Here is a 17838-nt window from a genome sequence, read left to right on the forward strand (position 1 = left end):
CAAACTATGAACCAAACTCATTCCAAAACATGTTTATACTTTTCAACTTTAAGTCAAGGATAATAAGATATTTAGGACATGCACTCGGACATGTGTTCCATGTTGAAATGACTTCTGTGAACTCAAAAGTTGATGCCAAATCATCACTAAAATATCAGGTTGAAATGTACCTATGAACATTTTTTTTTTCTGATGTGGCAGACAGACCCACGCTAAAAATATTTTTTAAATGACCACATTATGGCAAATTATGTCAAAATATATAAAATTGACTCAGTTATGTTAAATGGTCTCATCATAAGTGGAATATGAAATACCCAGAGAGTTTAATAGTTGAATTATTCTTCAAAAATGAATGAAACAGAAAGTGGAAAGTAGAAGATGGGAACGACATGAGCCAGGAGTTGTCACTTCAGCTCCCACCAACCTCCTTGGCATTTGCGCTTGACCTTCAGCTTAACCTTAGGGAGGTAGGAAAAGGTATTTGCTGAGCTCTTATCAGCCACAGACTAGAACTGGTCCAGGAAGTCTAATAGGATGCTTGCTTCCTTTCAAAGCCTTCCTGATTCTGTGAGCATCCTACTGAGTGCACTGTGCCTTTGTGTTTTGCAGGGAAGTGTGAGTGCGGCGAATGCACTTGCTACCCTCCGGGAGGCGGCAAAGTATATGGCAAGACGTGTGAGTGTGACGATCGCCGCTGCGAAGACTTGGACGGCGTGGTCTGTGGAGGTGAGCAATTCTCACAGCCCTCTGTTCCCTACGTGCAGCCTGCTTCACCTGCCTTTCTTATCCTACTTCTCCTTTTTTTAAAAAAAATTTCTGTTAAAAAGAAGATAAACAAAAAGCAATACACAATTAGACCTAAAAGCAATATACCGTTAGGTTGGTAAGGACCTTGGACTCTTGATTTAGTCCACGTGTATCTATGTGAAAGGATAAAGCATGCTATCGATAAAAGATGGTGGAGACTAAACCAAGTCCTCTGAAGACAGTGAAAGGGTTTGCTTCAACCAAACAGTTTACAGTTTCGATTACTGATAAAAACGGATCGGGGAAGTAAGTATCACCTGAGACTTGGAAAATAAAGCAGTAAGACTATATTCCAAGTTAATTACACAATCACAAGAGATATACGCTCAGTTTCCATGATGGCTCTGAGACCCCAAAACGAGCTCACTGAAGTAAAAAACAGCGCAAAGGAAGAACGAGGCAGATGGAGGGTTGTCACGAAGGTTAACACAGCAGAAAGGAGAGTCCCAGGGGTAGAATGTTGCCAGTGTCCACCTGAGCGTCATCCAGGGGAGGGAAAGGGGGTCACCATGGCTCTATTTCAGTCTTGCAAAGCTCCGTATTGTAGAGAGGGTGCATGCCAATTGCGGTTCCTTCCAGGTTTCCAGGACGATTGAGGTGAACTGGACGTGGAATCACCCTAAAAGAATATAACTCTATCTCTTTAAGATAATTATCATAATGCAATTGGGCACTGTTATTGGGGAAAAAGCCCCCACATGTACATACAAGTGATGGAAGGCTGGCACACCACCCATCTCTATCATCTCTCTGACCTCCATGTATATCTATCTAGCTACTCTCTCTCTAACCAACTATAAAACACTTGGAATTTGATCAAAAATATTTTCTTCTTTCCTTTCTCTGTGAGCCAAGGGAAAAGGCCCTTTTTAATAACTGTTGGGCCGGGTGGTTTATCTCTCGCAATTCCCATGACAGACATCCTCACAGATTGTTCCTGCTTTTCTCATTTCACAAATGGAAAAGTGAGTGAGGTTTGAGGTGTCAATGTCCCCATCACTGAAAAGTGCCAGACTCAGGGTTGGAGCTGTGGAGTTCAGTTCACAGATCTCTCTCTAAACCACAATTTCCCCCAGAGTGATATCCCACTGTTTTGACTTTATATCAATATTATTTTTAGTTTAGATTCTCTTTTCACTCGTGTTAGTTATCAGACATATCTAAACAGATTATAGTCCTTTTTATTGTTGTTGTTAAGTACTTGACATTTTACAAACCTGTCATATCTACATATCCATTAAATGACCAGCCCCTCCTCTTCCCCCAGCGAATCTCTCTTTCTATCTTTGGGGAGGAAACCAAAGATGAAGGCACATCTATATATCTGCTTGTTAGAAGAGATCAAATGTTTACTAGGTAAGTGAGAAAGCATCTCACAAAGTGATAATTTTTTAGACTAATTCTTGACTCTGCGTGTCTACACTCTGGATTTGTCCATCTACCCAGAGTCCTCTGTGTCCCAGGGGGGACCTGACTCCCATTAGCCAAACTGGTAAAAGACCAATGTACAAACCAGAACACCAATTACTTGATATACAATCAGAAATATAATTGCCCCAGAGACTAGAATTTTTTTTGTAGAGAAACTCTATGAGAAGTAAGAATCTGAGATAAGGATTTGGATGCAAGTCCTTGGAAAGGGGAAGGAGTTTCTGGTAGGAGAGTGGGAAAGTGTGGCATGGAGGAGGGGCAGCTGATTAAGACTGTGCTGTCAACCCAGTTACTGCTGTGGTCAACTGGAGCTTCTTCCCAGCGCAGAGGATGGAACTCTAGGAGCCCGAGTAAAACACACAATTCTTATATCATCAGTCATTGGTTGAGGATTGCTTCTAGGAGACGTTAACTGCCAGGCCACATCCAGCATGCCTCACAGGTACAGGATCAGAGCGGGCTTCTGCGGCTGGAGAAAACCTCAGGGCAGAGAACCCCAGGGGGCGCCAAGTGAAAGTCATCATAACAAAAAGGATGACGTTGCTGGGGGACCCCTGCAGCTGCCAGAATACACGTGCGGAAGGACCGCAACTCTCACGCCGGGTGGTCTATCCTCTCTGGATAGTGCAGATTCTCATTCTTTACCACTGTCTAGATTTTCCTACCGTACAATCCATCCTCTCTTTGATTGGATACAGCATGTGGCACAGTAGACTAGGCAGTAGCTGGAGACAGGCTAATATATCTTATCCTCCTGATAGAGCCTTGGCTATGATTTGGGAGATCCTTGCTCACACATTTAGAGATTAATTCTTAGATGGTTGATCTTCCCAAATATAGATGATATCGGAACATAATTATCAGAGCACAAACGAGTTTTCAAGGTTGGGAAAAACTTTGCTGCTTCTCCTGTGTCAGCTAGCAGCCAACAAATATTAGTACGATAGTAATCAGATAAGCATAGCATATTTGATCACTATAATTGGATGGATTCTCTTGGTGTTTCTTCTTAAATTTTAGCAACCAGCTCTAGGAAATCACCTATGCATTTTAATTTCATATTTTAGATTGTATTAAAGACATCTTACTGACCGAAAGATCTTGGAATACTTTTCAAGTAGGTAAAGGAAACACATCTTGGAAATTTTTCTTGAAAATATTTTGTGTTGTTATTCTTAAATTTCACTTGGACATTCAAATAATGTCCTTGAGAGATTTGGGGTTAAGGTAATACCAGTAATTTCTTTTTTTTTTTTTTTTGGCTGCATTGGGTCTTTGTTGCTGCGCGCGGGCTTTCCCTAGTTGCGGCGAGCGGGGGCTATCCGTCGATGCGGTGCATGGGCTTCTCATTGCGGTGGCTTCTCTTTGTTGAGGAGCATGGGCTCTAGGCGCGTGGGCTTCAGTAGTTGTGGCATGCGGGCTCAGTAGTTGTGGCTCGCGGGCTCTAGAGCGCAGGCTCAGTAGTTGCGGCGCACGGGTTTAGCTGCTCCGTGGCATGTGGGACCTTCCCGGACCAGGGCTCGAACCCATGTCCCCTGCATTGGCAGGTGGATTCTTACCACTGTGCCACCAGGGAAGTCCAATACCAATAATTTAAAAGATTGTCTGTAGGTAACAACGATTGGCTTCACTTACCTTCTCCTGCTTCATCTGAACTCTGCAGCACAGTTGACAGCCTGGAGCCTTAAATTCTGCCACAGGTTCTGCACTAGGGCTTATGCACACATCTGTACACATTCCAGTGTGTAGTTTTTTGTGACTCTTTACTCTGATGGTCAGTCCTATTGCTTGGAGGGGGATAGTTCCAGGAAGGAGAGGGAGAGATGTCCCCTTCAGTGGTCAGCTCATGTGCATCTGAAGCGACATGTAGCTAGAAAAGCTGCACATAGTTTACAGTCCACACTGATACTCTGTTAGTGTTCCTCAACAAGATAAGCCTAGTCTTGGTATTCATGCTGGCTGTGGTCTATAAAGTTGTCTTGAACAGGAATTTGGCAAATACTGACTCACTGCTCCTGAGGGTAATACGGAGCTCGCTAGTTTCCTGCCTCTGTTCGCAGCATTTTTATCAACCAATCAATACATAACCTTGTTTTATGTGTGCGTCTCTGTAAAGACATATTGTGTCATATGTAGTTGATTTATTAACATTGAACTCGGCCAACAGCCCTATAACTCACGCCTGAATGAAGATTATTTGGCTCACAGATTTTCTCCGTAAGGCACATCGCAGCCTTTTTTTGCACTTAGGGGCACTGGATAGCACTTCAGCACCATACTTGGGGGCCATCTAAAAACATTGAAATCGCCAACAAAAAGCACAAAAATGCAAAATGTACAGCACCAAGTATATTGGGAAAAGGACACTTGTTTACAGTGTAAGAGCTGAACAAAGAAGGCAGAGTGTGACCTTCTTTGATCTTCGCTGGGAATGTGAACCTCAGGCAACTCAATTTTTTCACCGTTCAGCCCGTGTTCTCAAATGACCTGGAAAGCTTCTCGAGTGTTGATTTCAGGGATAGAAATAAATTTTAGAGAGTAGGCAAGTTACCAATTACGAAATCTTCGAATAGTGAAGATCAACTGTAATTCATGTTCTCACTGGAAACATCACCTCCCACAAGAGTTTTGCACTTGGCCTCCAGTTATGATTTAAGACAGTTAATCAAGGTACTGTGATTTTTAATTCCTCTATTTTCTGAGCACTGTTTTATGGAAGGAACTATTTGAGCCTTGGCTATTATAGCCTTGAATTTCATTTATGTCTCAGCTGTTCTCTGGACAGAAATTACAAGAAACATGCCATTAATTAACAAGTATGAACGTACAGTAATTTCATTGTTAAAGTATATGACATAGTAAATCTGCTGATAAGGGGATCACAAGTTCCTTTCACAAACGTTTATGTAAATGTACTTAACTATTTAGAAATGTAAATTGCAGTATAGTACAGTAGTTAAGACTACAGGCATGAGGCTTTCTTGCTTCCAACCTTGGCTCTGCCACTTACTCCCCATATGACCTGAGGCAATTTACATAACCCCCATTTCTCACCTATAAAAGATGATTATAATGTATCTCTTGTAGGGTTATTGTGAGATTAAGTGAGTTAATGTGTATAAAGCACTTAGCACATGTGTCATATGTATATACATTAGACATTATTATCATTAGGGTTATATACATATAGAGAGAATGAAAGACATAACCACTCAGGTGGAATTTTATGCTGTGGATTCCAGTAAACTCTATGCGACACAGAACAGAGCTCCACATTTGCTTGTTAATTCCTTTTGTAACCACAATTTATTCAGAACTGTGACTGTCTTGTCTTCAATTTTGGACGGCATAGATGAATTCTCCTGTCTGTTCTTTTTGCGTAATGCAGTTTTTATCCTCACACTTGACACTGAGCTACCAAATCAAAGGGGCCATATGCATCTCAGAAGTATTTTTAGTGGCTCTTACTCAGCAGGGCACCTTCCATGGAGAAGCTTCTCATGGGTTTGCAAGCAGGGAGGAGCACGGGTAAGAAGACACTGGCCATTAGGGCTTGAGTAAGAGCATGCATCGCCAAAGTTTCTATATTTCTCAGTCTATCTAAAAATATCCATTATCATAAGAACATCTCTTCTTATTTAATAATATCCTATCATGTAATAATTAAATCAGCAAATACGCATTGCATACTTACTCCGTGTAAAGGCCAGCACTGCACCTTAAACACAAGCATGTCCTTAAATATTTTTGATCTCCTTGATGCCTTTACCTCTGACCTGTATGTCTGCATTCCTCTTGGTTCAATCTTCAACCCATGGAATCTTGCTCTGTCTCCCACCATTCTGTATAACCGACTCCCTGGGGTTTTTCATAATTCTTAGTTGCCCAAATCTGGGGTGCCGTTCAGGTCTCATTCTACGTGACCGCTTTTCAGCATAGAGCTGTGGTTACTCTACTCAGAATCCCCCTTGACATGGTCTCCTGGGCCTCAGAAACACCTTCCCCCTGTTTCTTCTCTCACTTCTCTCATAACCACTTGATCTTTTTTTCTTGCTCATCTCTCAGAGCTTACCAATAAATCTCAGCATTTCCCTAGAAATGGCCTTTGCATGTCTTTTCTGCTCACTGTTTACTGTCCTCGAGTAATCTCCGCTTCTTTCTTCCTCTTTTGTCTTGAGGTCAGTGTCTGCCAAGATGATTTCTTAGCATCATTCCCTCCTGGCTTCATACTCTTCAAATTCGAATTAAATATTTCCAATGTGGAAATTCCTCCACATTCTGCATGGTTGAAACTGAAGTAATCGTTTATTTTTTTTCTTTAATTCAAGAAATATTTGTTGAGCTCCAGCTCAAACAGCTCAAAAACTGTTTGCCAGCCCTGGAGATTCAGTGGTGAATCTATTGGAGTTGATGATTATGCTTGAAGGATGACATTGCGAAAGGAAGGATAATGAGGTGGATGGTCTGAAAGGAGAAGCACTAGTTCAATGGAAACATACATGATAGGGGATTTGACATAGACTGGAGGCTACGGAAGGCTTCGCTAATGCCTTCATATCTGGTAGAAACGATATGATGCATGACATATGCTTGACATGTATTAATCAGCTAAGCATCATGACCACCATACTTGGTAATTGAATGCATAGAATGTAGCCAGGTGAGGGGAGATGGGTGCGACCCAGGAGTCACAGAACAAAGTGTGCCAAGGCATATGCGGGAAGGGAGGGTGACATGTTCAAGGGATTTTTGAGAACTGGAGAGAAACCCTGTGTGATAGGAGATGAGAATGCAAAGGGGAGCAGGGTATGACAGATTTTGTCAACCGTGTTAATGATTTGCGGCTTTGCTCAAGCGATGATCGGAAGCCATACAAGGGGTTTACACAAGACAATAGCGTTATCATCCTGTTTAAAAAGTACCTCTGGCTGCCAGGTGAAGTTTGGATTGCTGGAAGGAGTGTGTATTTTTGGGGTTGGTGGGTGAATGTGGATTTAGGAGATGAGTCCTGGTGAGAGATGAAGGTGGTTTAGCTAGATGGAGGATGGTAAAGATGGAAAAACTTGGATGTATTGGAGACAGTATTAGAAATAATATGGACAACAGGCTAACAAAACCCTTTACCTTGCTGCAAGAGACTCTGACCCTCTGTTAACCTCCTCACTCCAACTCCCTGGAAACAGATGAAGATGGTAGATGCCAATGTTACCAGGCAACATTGCTCATGGTAATGTGACCTGTGATCGATAAATTTCAACTAGATTGGGAGGGATTGTGAATGAACTATGAATGTCTTATGGGAATGCCATGGTTTTTGGCTTCCATGAGTGCTGTGACTCTGCCACCAGGCACGTCCCTTGCGGGTTTTCTGGAAGCTATGCTTAAGGAATAATTAGAAGAGATTTTGGGCTCCTATGGGGCATAAGACTTCTAAGCCAGAGAAGCCTCAACATCTGTGCGATACGGAGTTCATTGAAGTGTCCACCTCCAAAACAGGACAAAAAAATACATCTGTTTTAGATTTCTTGATTCACCAGCTACAGAATGTTTTGGAAGGAAGTTGGCATCATATGAATCAGCAGTTCTGTGCCTTGAGGAAGGAATAGCAGCTACTTTGTTCAAAGCATTGGGTCTCCCCATCACGTGGCAGCCAGTGGGGAACGAATCTCACTACTAGGGGTGTGTGAAACAGATTACCATCATCCCTCTGGTGTAGCTTCTGGGAACAAAATTGACATCACTAATTTGGGTAATTTTCTCAGTTCACTGCCAGACACCGAGCCATAGTGTCTGTGGCCTTTCACCTGGAGGGACGGACAAGCAGCACATATCTAATGTGTGGCCAGAGATCAAACTGTGGGTCCCTGGCTCCAAAGCAGGGACTCCCTGAGCACTTTAGCAAACAAGGAATAAGTAAAACCAAAAATAACTGTAAACCTACCTAATCAGCGGGCTCATGAGAACCAAGAGCCAATGATGTTTATCCACCTTCCCAACAATCACACTGAAAGCGATTAAACCAATTCTGGGAGGCTGGTGTAAATGAGCAACTGTACCTGAAGCTGAATGTAAGCAATTACATAATTTTAAGCAGTTCAGTTTTGATTACACCAAAATTACAACCTGAAAATGAGGGTCATGACAGTGACGGGCAAAGAGAAAGTCAATAGGAAGTAAGGCCATGCCTCACTTACTTACTGGTAAGTCATGTTCAATGATCATAGACCACATGTGGATCTTCTCAAAACATCCCTATTAACAGTAAAAATTTTATGTGATCTACAAATGCATGGATTTCTTAAATCAGATGTCACTACTGAAAAAAAAACACACTTCGTCCAGAGAGGTAGTCCCTGAGATGTATTCATTTTTAGGGTACTTGATTTTAAGATTTCATAAGGAAAATATATCTACATGTTGGCTCATGTGTGTTTAATTGTTTTGAACTAATAGAAGCTAAACCAGAGATCTCCCTCCTGTACTCCATATACCCAGGTTGAGACTAAGAAGTGGACTGCTTATTGCTTTTCCTTTGTCCTCTCTGCTCCTGAAATGAGACTAGGAGTCCAATTTAAGAAACAAGAAGGGATAATGAAGAACCACCTCTTAACTATGCAGTCAGTTCACATTTCATTTCTTCAGGGAGTTCTTTGGTTTGCAGCTGCAATTTGAAGAAGATCAGGCAGCCTGAGATTATGAGTGCAGTGACCACTACCCCCCTCCCAGGCATTGCTGGAACTCTCACACTGAGGAAGGTTCAGACCACTCACTCAGGCCACGCCTTTCTTAGCTGGACAATGTGGGTAGCAGTGTGTTTATCTCCAAATTACATCTTAAAATCACAAACCTCTTTCCTGAGTTTGTAAGTGTACCAGTGTTGGGATGCACCCTGCAGGCCTATAAGCTTTGTAGTTGCCCAACCTGGAGACTGAAGAAAGAGACATCAATCGTTTATCGGACAGGAGATCTTACAAGTCTGCAGCAAAAGATCCTGGAGTGACACCGCACCATTTATGGCAGACAGCAGGACATGGCAGCAATCTTTGCTACTCCAGGGAGGAGGAGGTTGCCATTTATGGGGGGAACTGATGTCAGGTTGGCTCATCAGTTACCAGGGCAACCAGTGGCTGGGGCAAGGGGCAAGTACATAAACAGTATGTTTATTAAGCCTATAATTGAGAGGATTGGGTAGTCAAGTGAGTGAAGCAGGGACTGGTCGAGCAGGGGATGTACAGAGAGCAGGGGAGCAGCCATCTTGAATGGCCTCACCACACAACCAGTTAGGACTGTGTTCAGCTACAAGCCTGCAGATTGTCACTTCAGGGATGGATGGATGGTGAGGTGACTACCTGAGAGCCGTCAGAGTCCCACACACCTTCTCTCTTCATTTCCTCTCTGCCCTTCAAGTATGACTTCTGTCGTCACACTCCTTGAAAATCTCCCATTGTGTTCATCTTCCAGGAAAGAAGAAAGGGAAAATAGGACAAAGGACAAAGGGCAAAGGATAACATGCTAGCTGAGTCTGTCCCATTTTCTTTGGAAGACAATAGCTTTCCTGGAAACCTCATCCAAGGGATTTTCTCTTATATCTCACTTATTAGAGCTAAGTCCTAGGGGCACCTCTAGGTCAAAAGGAGCCTGAGTAATCAAATATTTTCCAGATGAACTATTATCACCTCTCTGAAAAAAATGAGGCTTCTCTTAGTATTAACAAGGGGAAAAGAGTATTGGGCAGGCAATATGTAGTATCTGATGCAATTAGATACCTTCATGTGTCAGTTTCCTAATTGAGAACCGTCGCTGCAGTGTATTGAGGAAGTGTGTCTCAGAGCCCATGGATTCATTGGAAATGTCATTGTCTAGAGCATCACTGTTCAATAGAATTTTCAAAGATGATAGGAATGTTCCACATCTGCCTTATTCAATACAGTAGCCACTGGCCACATATGGCTGTTGAACACTTGAAATGTGACTAGTGCAACTGAGAAACTGAATTTTAAATTTTACTGAATGTTAATAAATTTAAATAGTCACATTGACTAGTGATTACTACATTGGACAACACTTATCCAGAGCATTCTTGGTGAATATTTTGGGGTGGGGGAAGGGAAGAGAATAGGAAGAAAAATTTCTGTTGCTCGGGGGGAGTGCCAGATGCCAGGAGGTAAGTATCTGGGAGAGGATGAATGGCACTGGAAATGAAAATTGAATGGAAAATTGCTCACCTGTATGAAGAGTTGGGAAGTCACGTGAAGGCAGATTTAGTGGACTTCAAATGATTCATTAGGCTGGTTCTCTCTACAGGTTCATTCTTGAATGATCTATCATACACTTATTATACACAGATAACCTCACTGTGGATTCTACCACCAAGCAGAGATGTTGTTCTCACTGAATGGTGTATATAGATGATTCTCCCAGTTCTGCTAACCCTGGGTGTTCCACTCATAGGCCTAAGAGACAACTTAGTAGGGTTGGTCTGGCAAAAGTTGACTGAAACTACTCTTATGACCTTTATGGTCTTTTTTTTTTAACTCCAATTTTCAGGACCGTTCTACTCAATAGGCCTCCTTTATGGAATACTCTCCTTGTCATCTTACAAGACAACACAGTCATCTCATTTTTCTTCTTCTTGACTGGATGACGCTATTTATCTGGCTTCTCCCCTCTACCCTACCCTAAATATTGGAGTTTCTCAAGACTTATTTCTCCCTAGGTGAGCTCATTCACTTCTAAAGCTTTAAATGCCATCTCCTTTTGGAAACTCCAACACATACAGACCTAGCTCCAACCTGTCCTCAAATGCCAGGTTTGTGTCAGCTGCTTACTTGGCCTCTCCTTGGTTGTCTTAAGAGTATCTCAGACACACAAGGTTCAAAATGGAACTGATTTTCTGCCCTCAACCTCTCCCTCCTGCAGCTTCCATATCTATTAAATACCATCGTTACTCACAGGATTCCTTGAGTCAGAAAACTAGTCCTTTCTTTCTCTCACCTGCCACATACAATCCAGCAGCAAGTTCCATGGGTACCCCCATCAAGGTAGATCTCCAGCCACTTCTCCCCATTTGCACTGCCACCACCCTGCTTGAAGCCTGCATCACCTTTCACTTGGACTCTGCAATACTCTCTCACTTTCCCCATCCTCACTTCCTCCCAACACACCTTAATTTCTCCCACCCAGTTGCCAAAATGAATTTGCAAACCATAAATTATAACACATCCCTCTCTCGCATAACACCTTTCTATGATTTCCCCTTCCTCCTGGAATAAAATGTAGATGCCTTACCAAGAACAAATAATTTTCTATGTTCTCATTCCTAAATATTTCTCCAACTTTATTATTTTTTCATTTTTTCTTACTCATTACTCTCCAAATACATTGGCCTTTTTTTCACTGCCTATAACATGTGAAGCTCTTTCTTATTCCGAGAATCTTCATTAGCTTTTCCAGAACGTTAGCTATCTGGCTCTTTCTCAGCTGCTGGGTGTCAGAGAGCTGGCCACTCCAGTTTATAATGTTCTCTCTGCTGAATCTACCAACACCCTCCTTAATTCTTCCATAGCGCAAGTGTACTTGTTTCCTCACTGTTATTTGTTTTCTCACCTGGTAGCCTATAAGCCCATGAGAGTAGAGCTAGTAAAATGCCTAGTACATAATAAAAAGTTCTTGAGTGGATGATTAAATTATTAGAGTTTATAAAGAAGATATTATTGAAAGCTTTAAAAAACATTTTTTAAGTAAAGAGAAGTCATGTAAATAGCAAAGCAAAACATTTAAATACCAATGCATTTTGACCATTGTCTGGGCTAGATGCCAACTTAACTTTGTGGAAGGATGTGATAAATGAGCTAATAAGTGAAAAACAATCTCCTATTTCCTTGCATATAAATTTTATATTAAATTACTTGTGGTGAGGCATCATTTAGTCATTCTCAATAATATCCTAAATCAAAGGCAGAATGTCTTTCTCTGCCATAGAGATTAAATTATTCCAATTATGTCAAATGATGGTAAGTCTTACTAACCCAGGGCTTGTAAGAAGCATAAACATTTGAAAAGTCCATAGCTTGATGGTATTGATGCTAAAAGCTCTCTTTCTTTTCCTCCTCCTCCTCCTCCTCCTCCTCCTCCTTCTTTTTGTATCACACATTATCTGCCTCCAAAGGTGGATAACTTGGATAACTTGTCTTGAACTTCTAAAGTAGGCTTCACTTTAAGTGGACTTTTGTTTTATTGGAGAAGTCAAGATAGAATCAGTTTCATAACAATTCATTGAGTATGTAACTCTTACACAGATTTGCTAACTTCATTCCACTCTAAGGACATAGAAATAAAACAGAGCCATCAAAGAACAGTACGTTGACTTTGAAGGACAGTTTATTAACCAGATGACCTGTAAACATGTCCTGTATTCAGTTTATGGTTGTCAGTTGGGATTTGTGGGAAAAAATAAGAAGGGGATTTTGTTGAAAAATAACCTTACTCTACATGTGTTTTTTGAGGCTCCACTATGTCTAAGGCAATGCTTGGCACTCTGAAGACTAAAGTGATGGATCAGAAGTGATTCCTGCCATCAGAGAAATCAGTCAAGTAATGGGTCTATCTGATACATAACTGCATATTACAAGGTAGAAGACAAAAATGTTATACAAGAGGTGAAAAATAAGATAGTATAGAAATTCAGAGGAGGGGAAGATGAATTCCACTTGGGGATATTAGAAAAATCTGCCAGAGGTGTAGTCACTTTCCCTGAGTTTTGAAAATTAAGCAGGATCTGGTTGTGTAGAGTAGAAGGCATGGATTCCTGTCTCACCAAAGTCATGAAGTCTGGAAAACACCGGAACTATGTCGGGAAAGATGAGTGGGTCAGGAAGTGTATGAAGGGGAGAAGAAGTAAGGTTGGAGAAGCAGCTGGGAATCTACTTCAGGAACCTAAGACATAAGGAAGGTTAAAGTAGGTGAACTTCATCCCATAAGCATTAGGGAGTCACACAGTCCTAGATCTCAAGGCTGTGACGTGAGTAGAGTCATGTTATGGGACGCTGAGAGTGAGAATATTGGAGAAAGACGTGACAGAAGGTTTCTCAAAGGTTTCTGATGGTGATAGGAGTGGAAATTTTGAGGTCGTTTCAACAGGATCTGGCAGCTCTTTGGATGAGGGAAGTGAGAGAGAGTCAAGTATGATCTGAATCATTTTGAACTGGTTGGCTGGAAGGAGAGTTGGGCTGTTAAAAGAGATGGGTGATACAGAAGAGTAGCTTTTGGAAAGAAAATTATACATGCAGGTCTCGATGTATCAATTTCAGATGCTAGTAGAATACGAAGTATGGAATCACGGGAGAGGAATTCAAGAGAGATTGAGGGGCTGGAGATAGAGCCCTGTAATCATTGTGCTTATCTGAAATCCTATGATTTGATGAATTTTTCAAGAGAGAAATGGTAGAGAGATAAGAGAAGATGATTAAGGATAGACAATCAGGGGATTCCTACATTAATCGGGTGAGACAAAAAGTAGAGGAATAAGTAGATGAAGGAGGAGGGTTGAAAGGGTCAGGAAAGTCCAATGTCATGAAAACCAGTATAGGAGAGACTTCTTAAGAAGAAAGTGCCTACGAACGTCAAATGTATACCTTCATACTATGCAGCAGTTTAAAAAGACAGGAATTAAGAAAAGGCTCCTACGTGTCTCAGACTGATAGTCATTGTTTATTTTCCAAAATGAAATATACAGGCAGTGTGACGTGGAAAACAAGGGGACATTGAAATTAGAGAAAACTGGAGTCAGGTTCTGATCCTGTTGGTTGAGTTGTGTGATTTGAGGAAAAATTACTTAAACTCTCTGAGCCTTAGTTTCCTGACTGTAAAATGGTGATAATGCGTGACTCAAAGGGCTGTGGTGAGATGCAGTTCAATAAATCAGCCTATGGACAAGACGAGGCTGGCAGAAATAGGTCTGTTAATCCAGGTGTCTTTTAAGTTTGCCTCCCATTTGCTTTCCATTCACTTCCAGATGGTCACGTGTTACAGAGAAATATCACTTGGGTCATGAATACTTAGGTTTTTTAATCTTAACAATGAATTGCAAACAATTAAATGTTGGCCACCACTCCCTCCTTGTGCAGAAATGAGTGGAAGAGGCAGATGGAAGAAGTTTACTATTGGAGATCCTGCCAGAGCAAATGGTCAGGGCAGAATGGTCTCAAAAGATCCAGTGGGGTTGAGCAGTCTGAATGACGATTTGATATGTCCCTGGAAGTAAGGCAGGGACCACCATGCCCATCATATTTGATTTTGCATCCCCTGGTGCCTAGCAAAATGCTCTGTTCATAGTAATTAGTAAAATTTTGCCAAACAAATAGCTGTTTTGTTTGTTCTCTTTGGAGAGATCTGGCTGTAAGGTATTGCACCATAGGAAAAGAACAGAGCATTGATGGGAAGAAAGAGAAATTAACATGGAAGATGATGCAATTGAATGGAGTGTTGGTGGCCAGCGACTAGATAGATGTATACGCCAGTGTGTAAGTGTCACAGATATAATGTTGCATACACACCAAAGATAAGCATCTCCAAACCAGGAGCCAATGACAGAAACCAAAGGGGAGAAAAAGATATGAGTCTAAGCCTCGTGCTGTTTTTAACTTCTGTACAGCAATAGGGAGACACCATTACTTACACTTATATCTGTTCTTATTAGCAAGCAGAGGAGCACAAGGAGAGCGTAATATAATACCAGGTGCCATTTGTATGGAGGTGAACCTTTGGTTTTTATTTGTAAACGATAGGAGAGTAATCAATACATGGGGCAGGCAGTGGTGACGTGACCAGCCTTGCAAATTGGTCTGGGTGTCAGGGTGTGCACAGTGAAGAAAAGCCTGAAGACTCCATCCTGATAAAAATGCAAATGGCAAAGTATTGTGGATCAAGAAAGGATGGTCACATTCCATTTTAAATTGTTTCAAGCTTTCTTTTCTCTCTTGAATCCATCTCTGATGCGACATTCAGGAGGACTGTGTTCAGCTAGAACTCTGTCGCGAAGTTCTTTTAAACACTCACACGCCAAACTGACGGTGCGTAAGGAGACAGTGTGTTGGCTTGATAGGAAATGAGATACTCTGGTTTACATATTTCTTTCCTAAAGACTGTGACTCAGCTGGCTCTTTGCCCATCTACGCCTCTCACCCCACCCTGTGGTTGCCTCGCAGGCCACGGCACGTGTTCCTGTGGTCGCTGCGTTTGCGGGAGAGGATGGTTCGGGGAGCTCTGCCAGCATCCGCGGAAGTGTAACCTGACGGAGGAACAGAGCCGGAGTCTGTGCGAATCGGCAGATGGCGTACTGTGCTCGGGGAAGGGTGAGTGTCCGCTGCAGCTTTGGACAGAATCCCTGCTCTGACACGTGGTTTATACGGCAGCATGTACAACCAGCTTCTGCAGACTGCACGCTGCTGAACGCAGACCCCTCTGTCCTCTGCTCAGACCAGACTTTAAGCTTGGAATTTCTCCCATTCAAACGATAATGGAAATTATTATCAGAAGGAGAGTCTCAGATATACCTGTGTGCTGCTTTCTTTAGTTGTAAATGAATTCGTGATAGAAAAGTGGGTTTATCTAAAGCTCCAGGGACCATAGCTCACATGCACACACCTCCTCTGCGTGTGCGGATCTAAATAAATGCCACTATAAATGAAAATGCCAGAGATAACAAAATAATTTTTTAAATTAAAAAAAAAAAAGTTGCCAAATGAAGTTCAGGGCCTGAGAAAATGAAATGCATGAGACAGGTTTCATGTGAAAAGATCCCTGGGCACTTGCTATGTTCAGCGTCACTGCTGAATAAAAAGAATTGATGATCGTATAAAGAAGAAAACCAACAAGGTAGACTGGGCACTGAATGGGTCAAAAACGCAAAAGGATAATTGTTGGGTTCACCTGTGAAATGGCGCAGTCGAGAACCGCAGAGAAGTGATCACAAGCGTCTAAACTGCGAACAAATAGGCTTTGGGAATTTCAGAGGCTAAATATGTAGATGCGTGTGTGGAGGAGGGGAGGGTTAGGGATGTGAGGCTATAAAAGGATACTACATATTTCATTTCATAAAAAGGGGAGGAAAAAGTACACGGGTCCCAAAGTTCTGGTATAATTTTCTTTGGTCTGAAAATCACCAATTTTCCAATCACACATGTGTAACCTAATATATAAAAAAAAAAATTTAAGCCTTCAAAGTGGTTATAATCTTCAAGTTGATTGAATAGGAGCCACTAACTCAATCAAACATTTACCACAGAAACAGATTCTAGAAGAAAAGCCACCCCACCAGTGCCCCTTCCCCACCCCCAAAAGGGCAGAACAGGGTTTTTTTTTTCCTGAGCAGAGAAAGAATACTAATTAATAGATTGAATTTTAGCTATCTTGATGTTGATGCTTCTGTATAAATTCTCCAGGAGACTTTAAAATCCTGCTCTCACAGTGCCTATGGGCCCATCTAGGAGGCTGTCACATTCCTCTTTGCTAGTGACTAGGAAAACACCTAGGAAGATTCTGGAAGTGCACGGATTCTCACTAAATTTTCCGGAGCTGCCCTGCAGGGAACTAGATGTCCTGGAGCTTCCCAGCTCTCTTCTTCAGCTCACTAGCCTCCTTGCAGAACAGATGATCCCCCCCACCCCTTTCAGACAGGGCAAGGCTCTAGCTGAAGTTGCATTTACCCTCAAACACCTACCCTGGGGCAGGATTAGCAGGTAAATATCTTTCTGAAGAAGACACAGGGAAGAAGGGGAATCGCTGAATACCGATGGAGGAGCCCTCAGAAACAGGATGTGCCCCGGAGATGCGCCCCTAAACAGTGGCTGTTGCTTCACCTCTCTCTCAAGGCTGATGCTGTCAGGTTGAAGGGGACTTCTTGACACAATTGCAAAGGTAAAATCTGATGGATGCTGTGACCACGTAGGGTGCCGGGAGGAAGGCTGAAAATTGATACAAGCATGATCATTTCAAAAGAAAACAACGTTCTTGGTTTCCAGGAATCTTGTATTTGAGACTCGTGTTTTCATTGTTCAGGCAAGGAGGCCATGCCCTCAACCTAATGCAGTTACAGCAGTCAGGTGGCTCTCAAACGAGTTTAAAGCAATCACTGTGTACCCAGTTTGTTCTCCTGTTAAATTCAATCTAATTCCAAGTCCCGAACAAATCTCATACCAGTTTGGTTCTCAGGGGGGCCTCAGCTTCTGGAAACGCTTCGTTTTGGGTTCAGGCTCTGTTGGGAGAACCAAAAAGGAGGAAGGAGAGGTTAAAAGGAAGACAAAGGGAAGGAACTGAGGAGGAAGAGATTAATAAAGAAAACAGGGAAGGAGGTAGGGATGGAATTAACCTTCAAGGATGAAACAGGAAATAAGAAAACAATGCTATCAGATCAGAATGGAGGGTATAAAAAAGTACTGAGGGCTTCCCTGGTGGCGCAGTGGTTGAGAATCTGCCTGCTAATGCAGGGGACACAGGTTCGATCCCTGGTCTGGGAAGATCCCACGTGCCACGGAGCAGCTGGGCCCGTGAGCCACAACTACTGAGCCTGCGCGTCTGGAGCCTGTGCTCCGCAACAAG

General features: G+C 42.3%; 1 protein-coding gene across 1 annotated transcript in view; it reads left to right on the top strand.

The window, feature by feature from the left end:
* ITGBL1 (integrin subunit beta like 1) overlaps positions 1-17838 on the top strand; it is a 207566-nt gene that overhangs the window by 183156 nt on the left and 6572 nt on the right. The window contains exons 8-9 of the mRNA XM_068526717.1: positions 613-729; positions 15447-15593. Coding sequence (XP_068382818.1) covers positions 613-729; positions 15447-15593 — 264 coding nt within the window. The remainder of the gene's footprint in view (positions 1-612; positions 730-15446; positions 15594-17838) is intronic.

Source organism: Eschrichtius robustus, chromosome 18 (assembly GCF_028021215.1).
Source record: "Eschrichtius robustus isolate mEscRob2 chromosome 18, mEscRob2.pri, whole genome shotgun sequence".
Taxonomy (NCBI): domain Eukaryota; kingdom Metazoa; phylum Chordata; class Mammalia; order Artiodactyla; family Eschrichtiidae; genus Eschrichtius; species Eschrichtius robustus.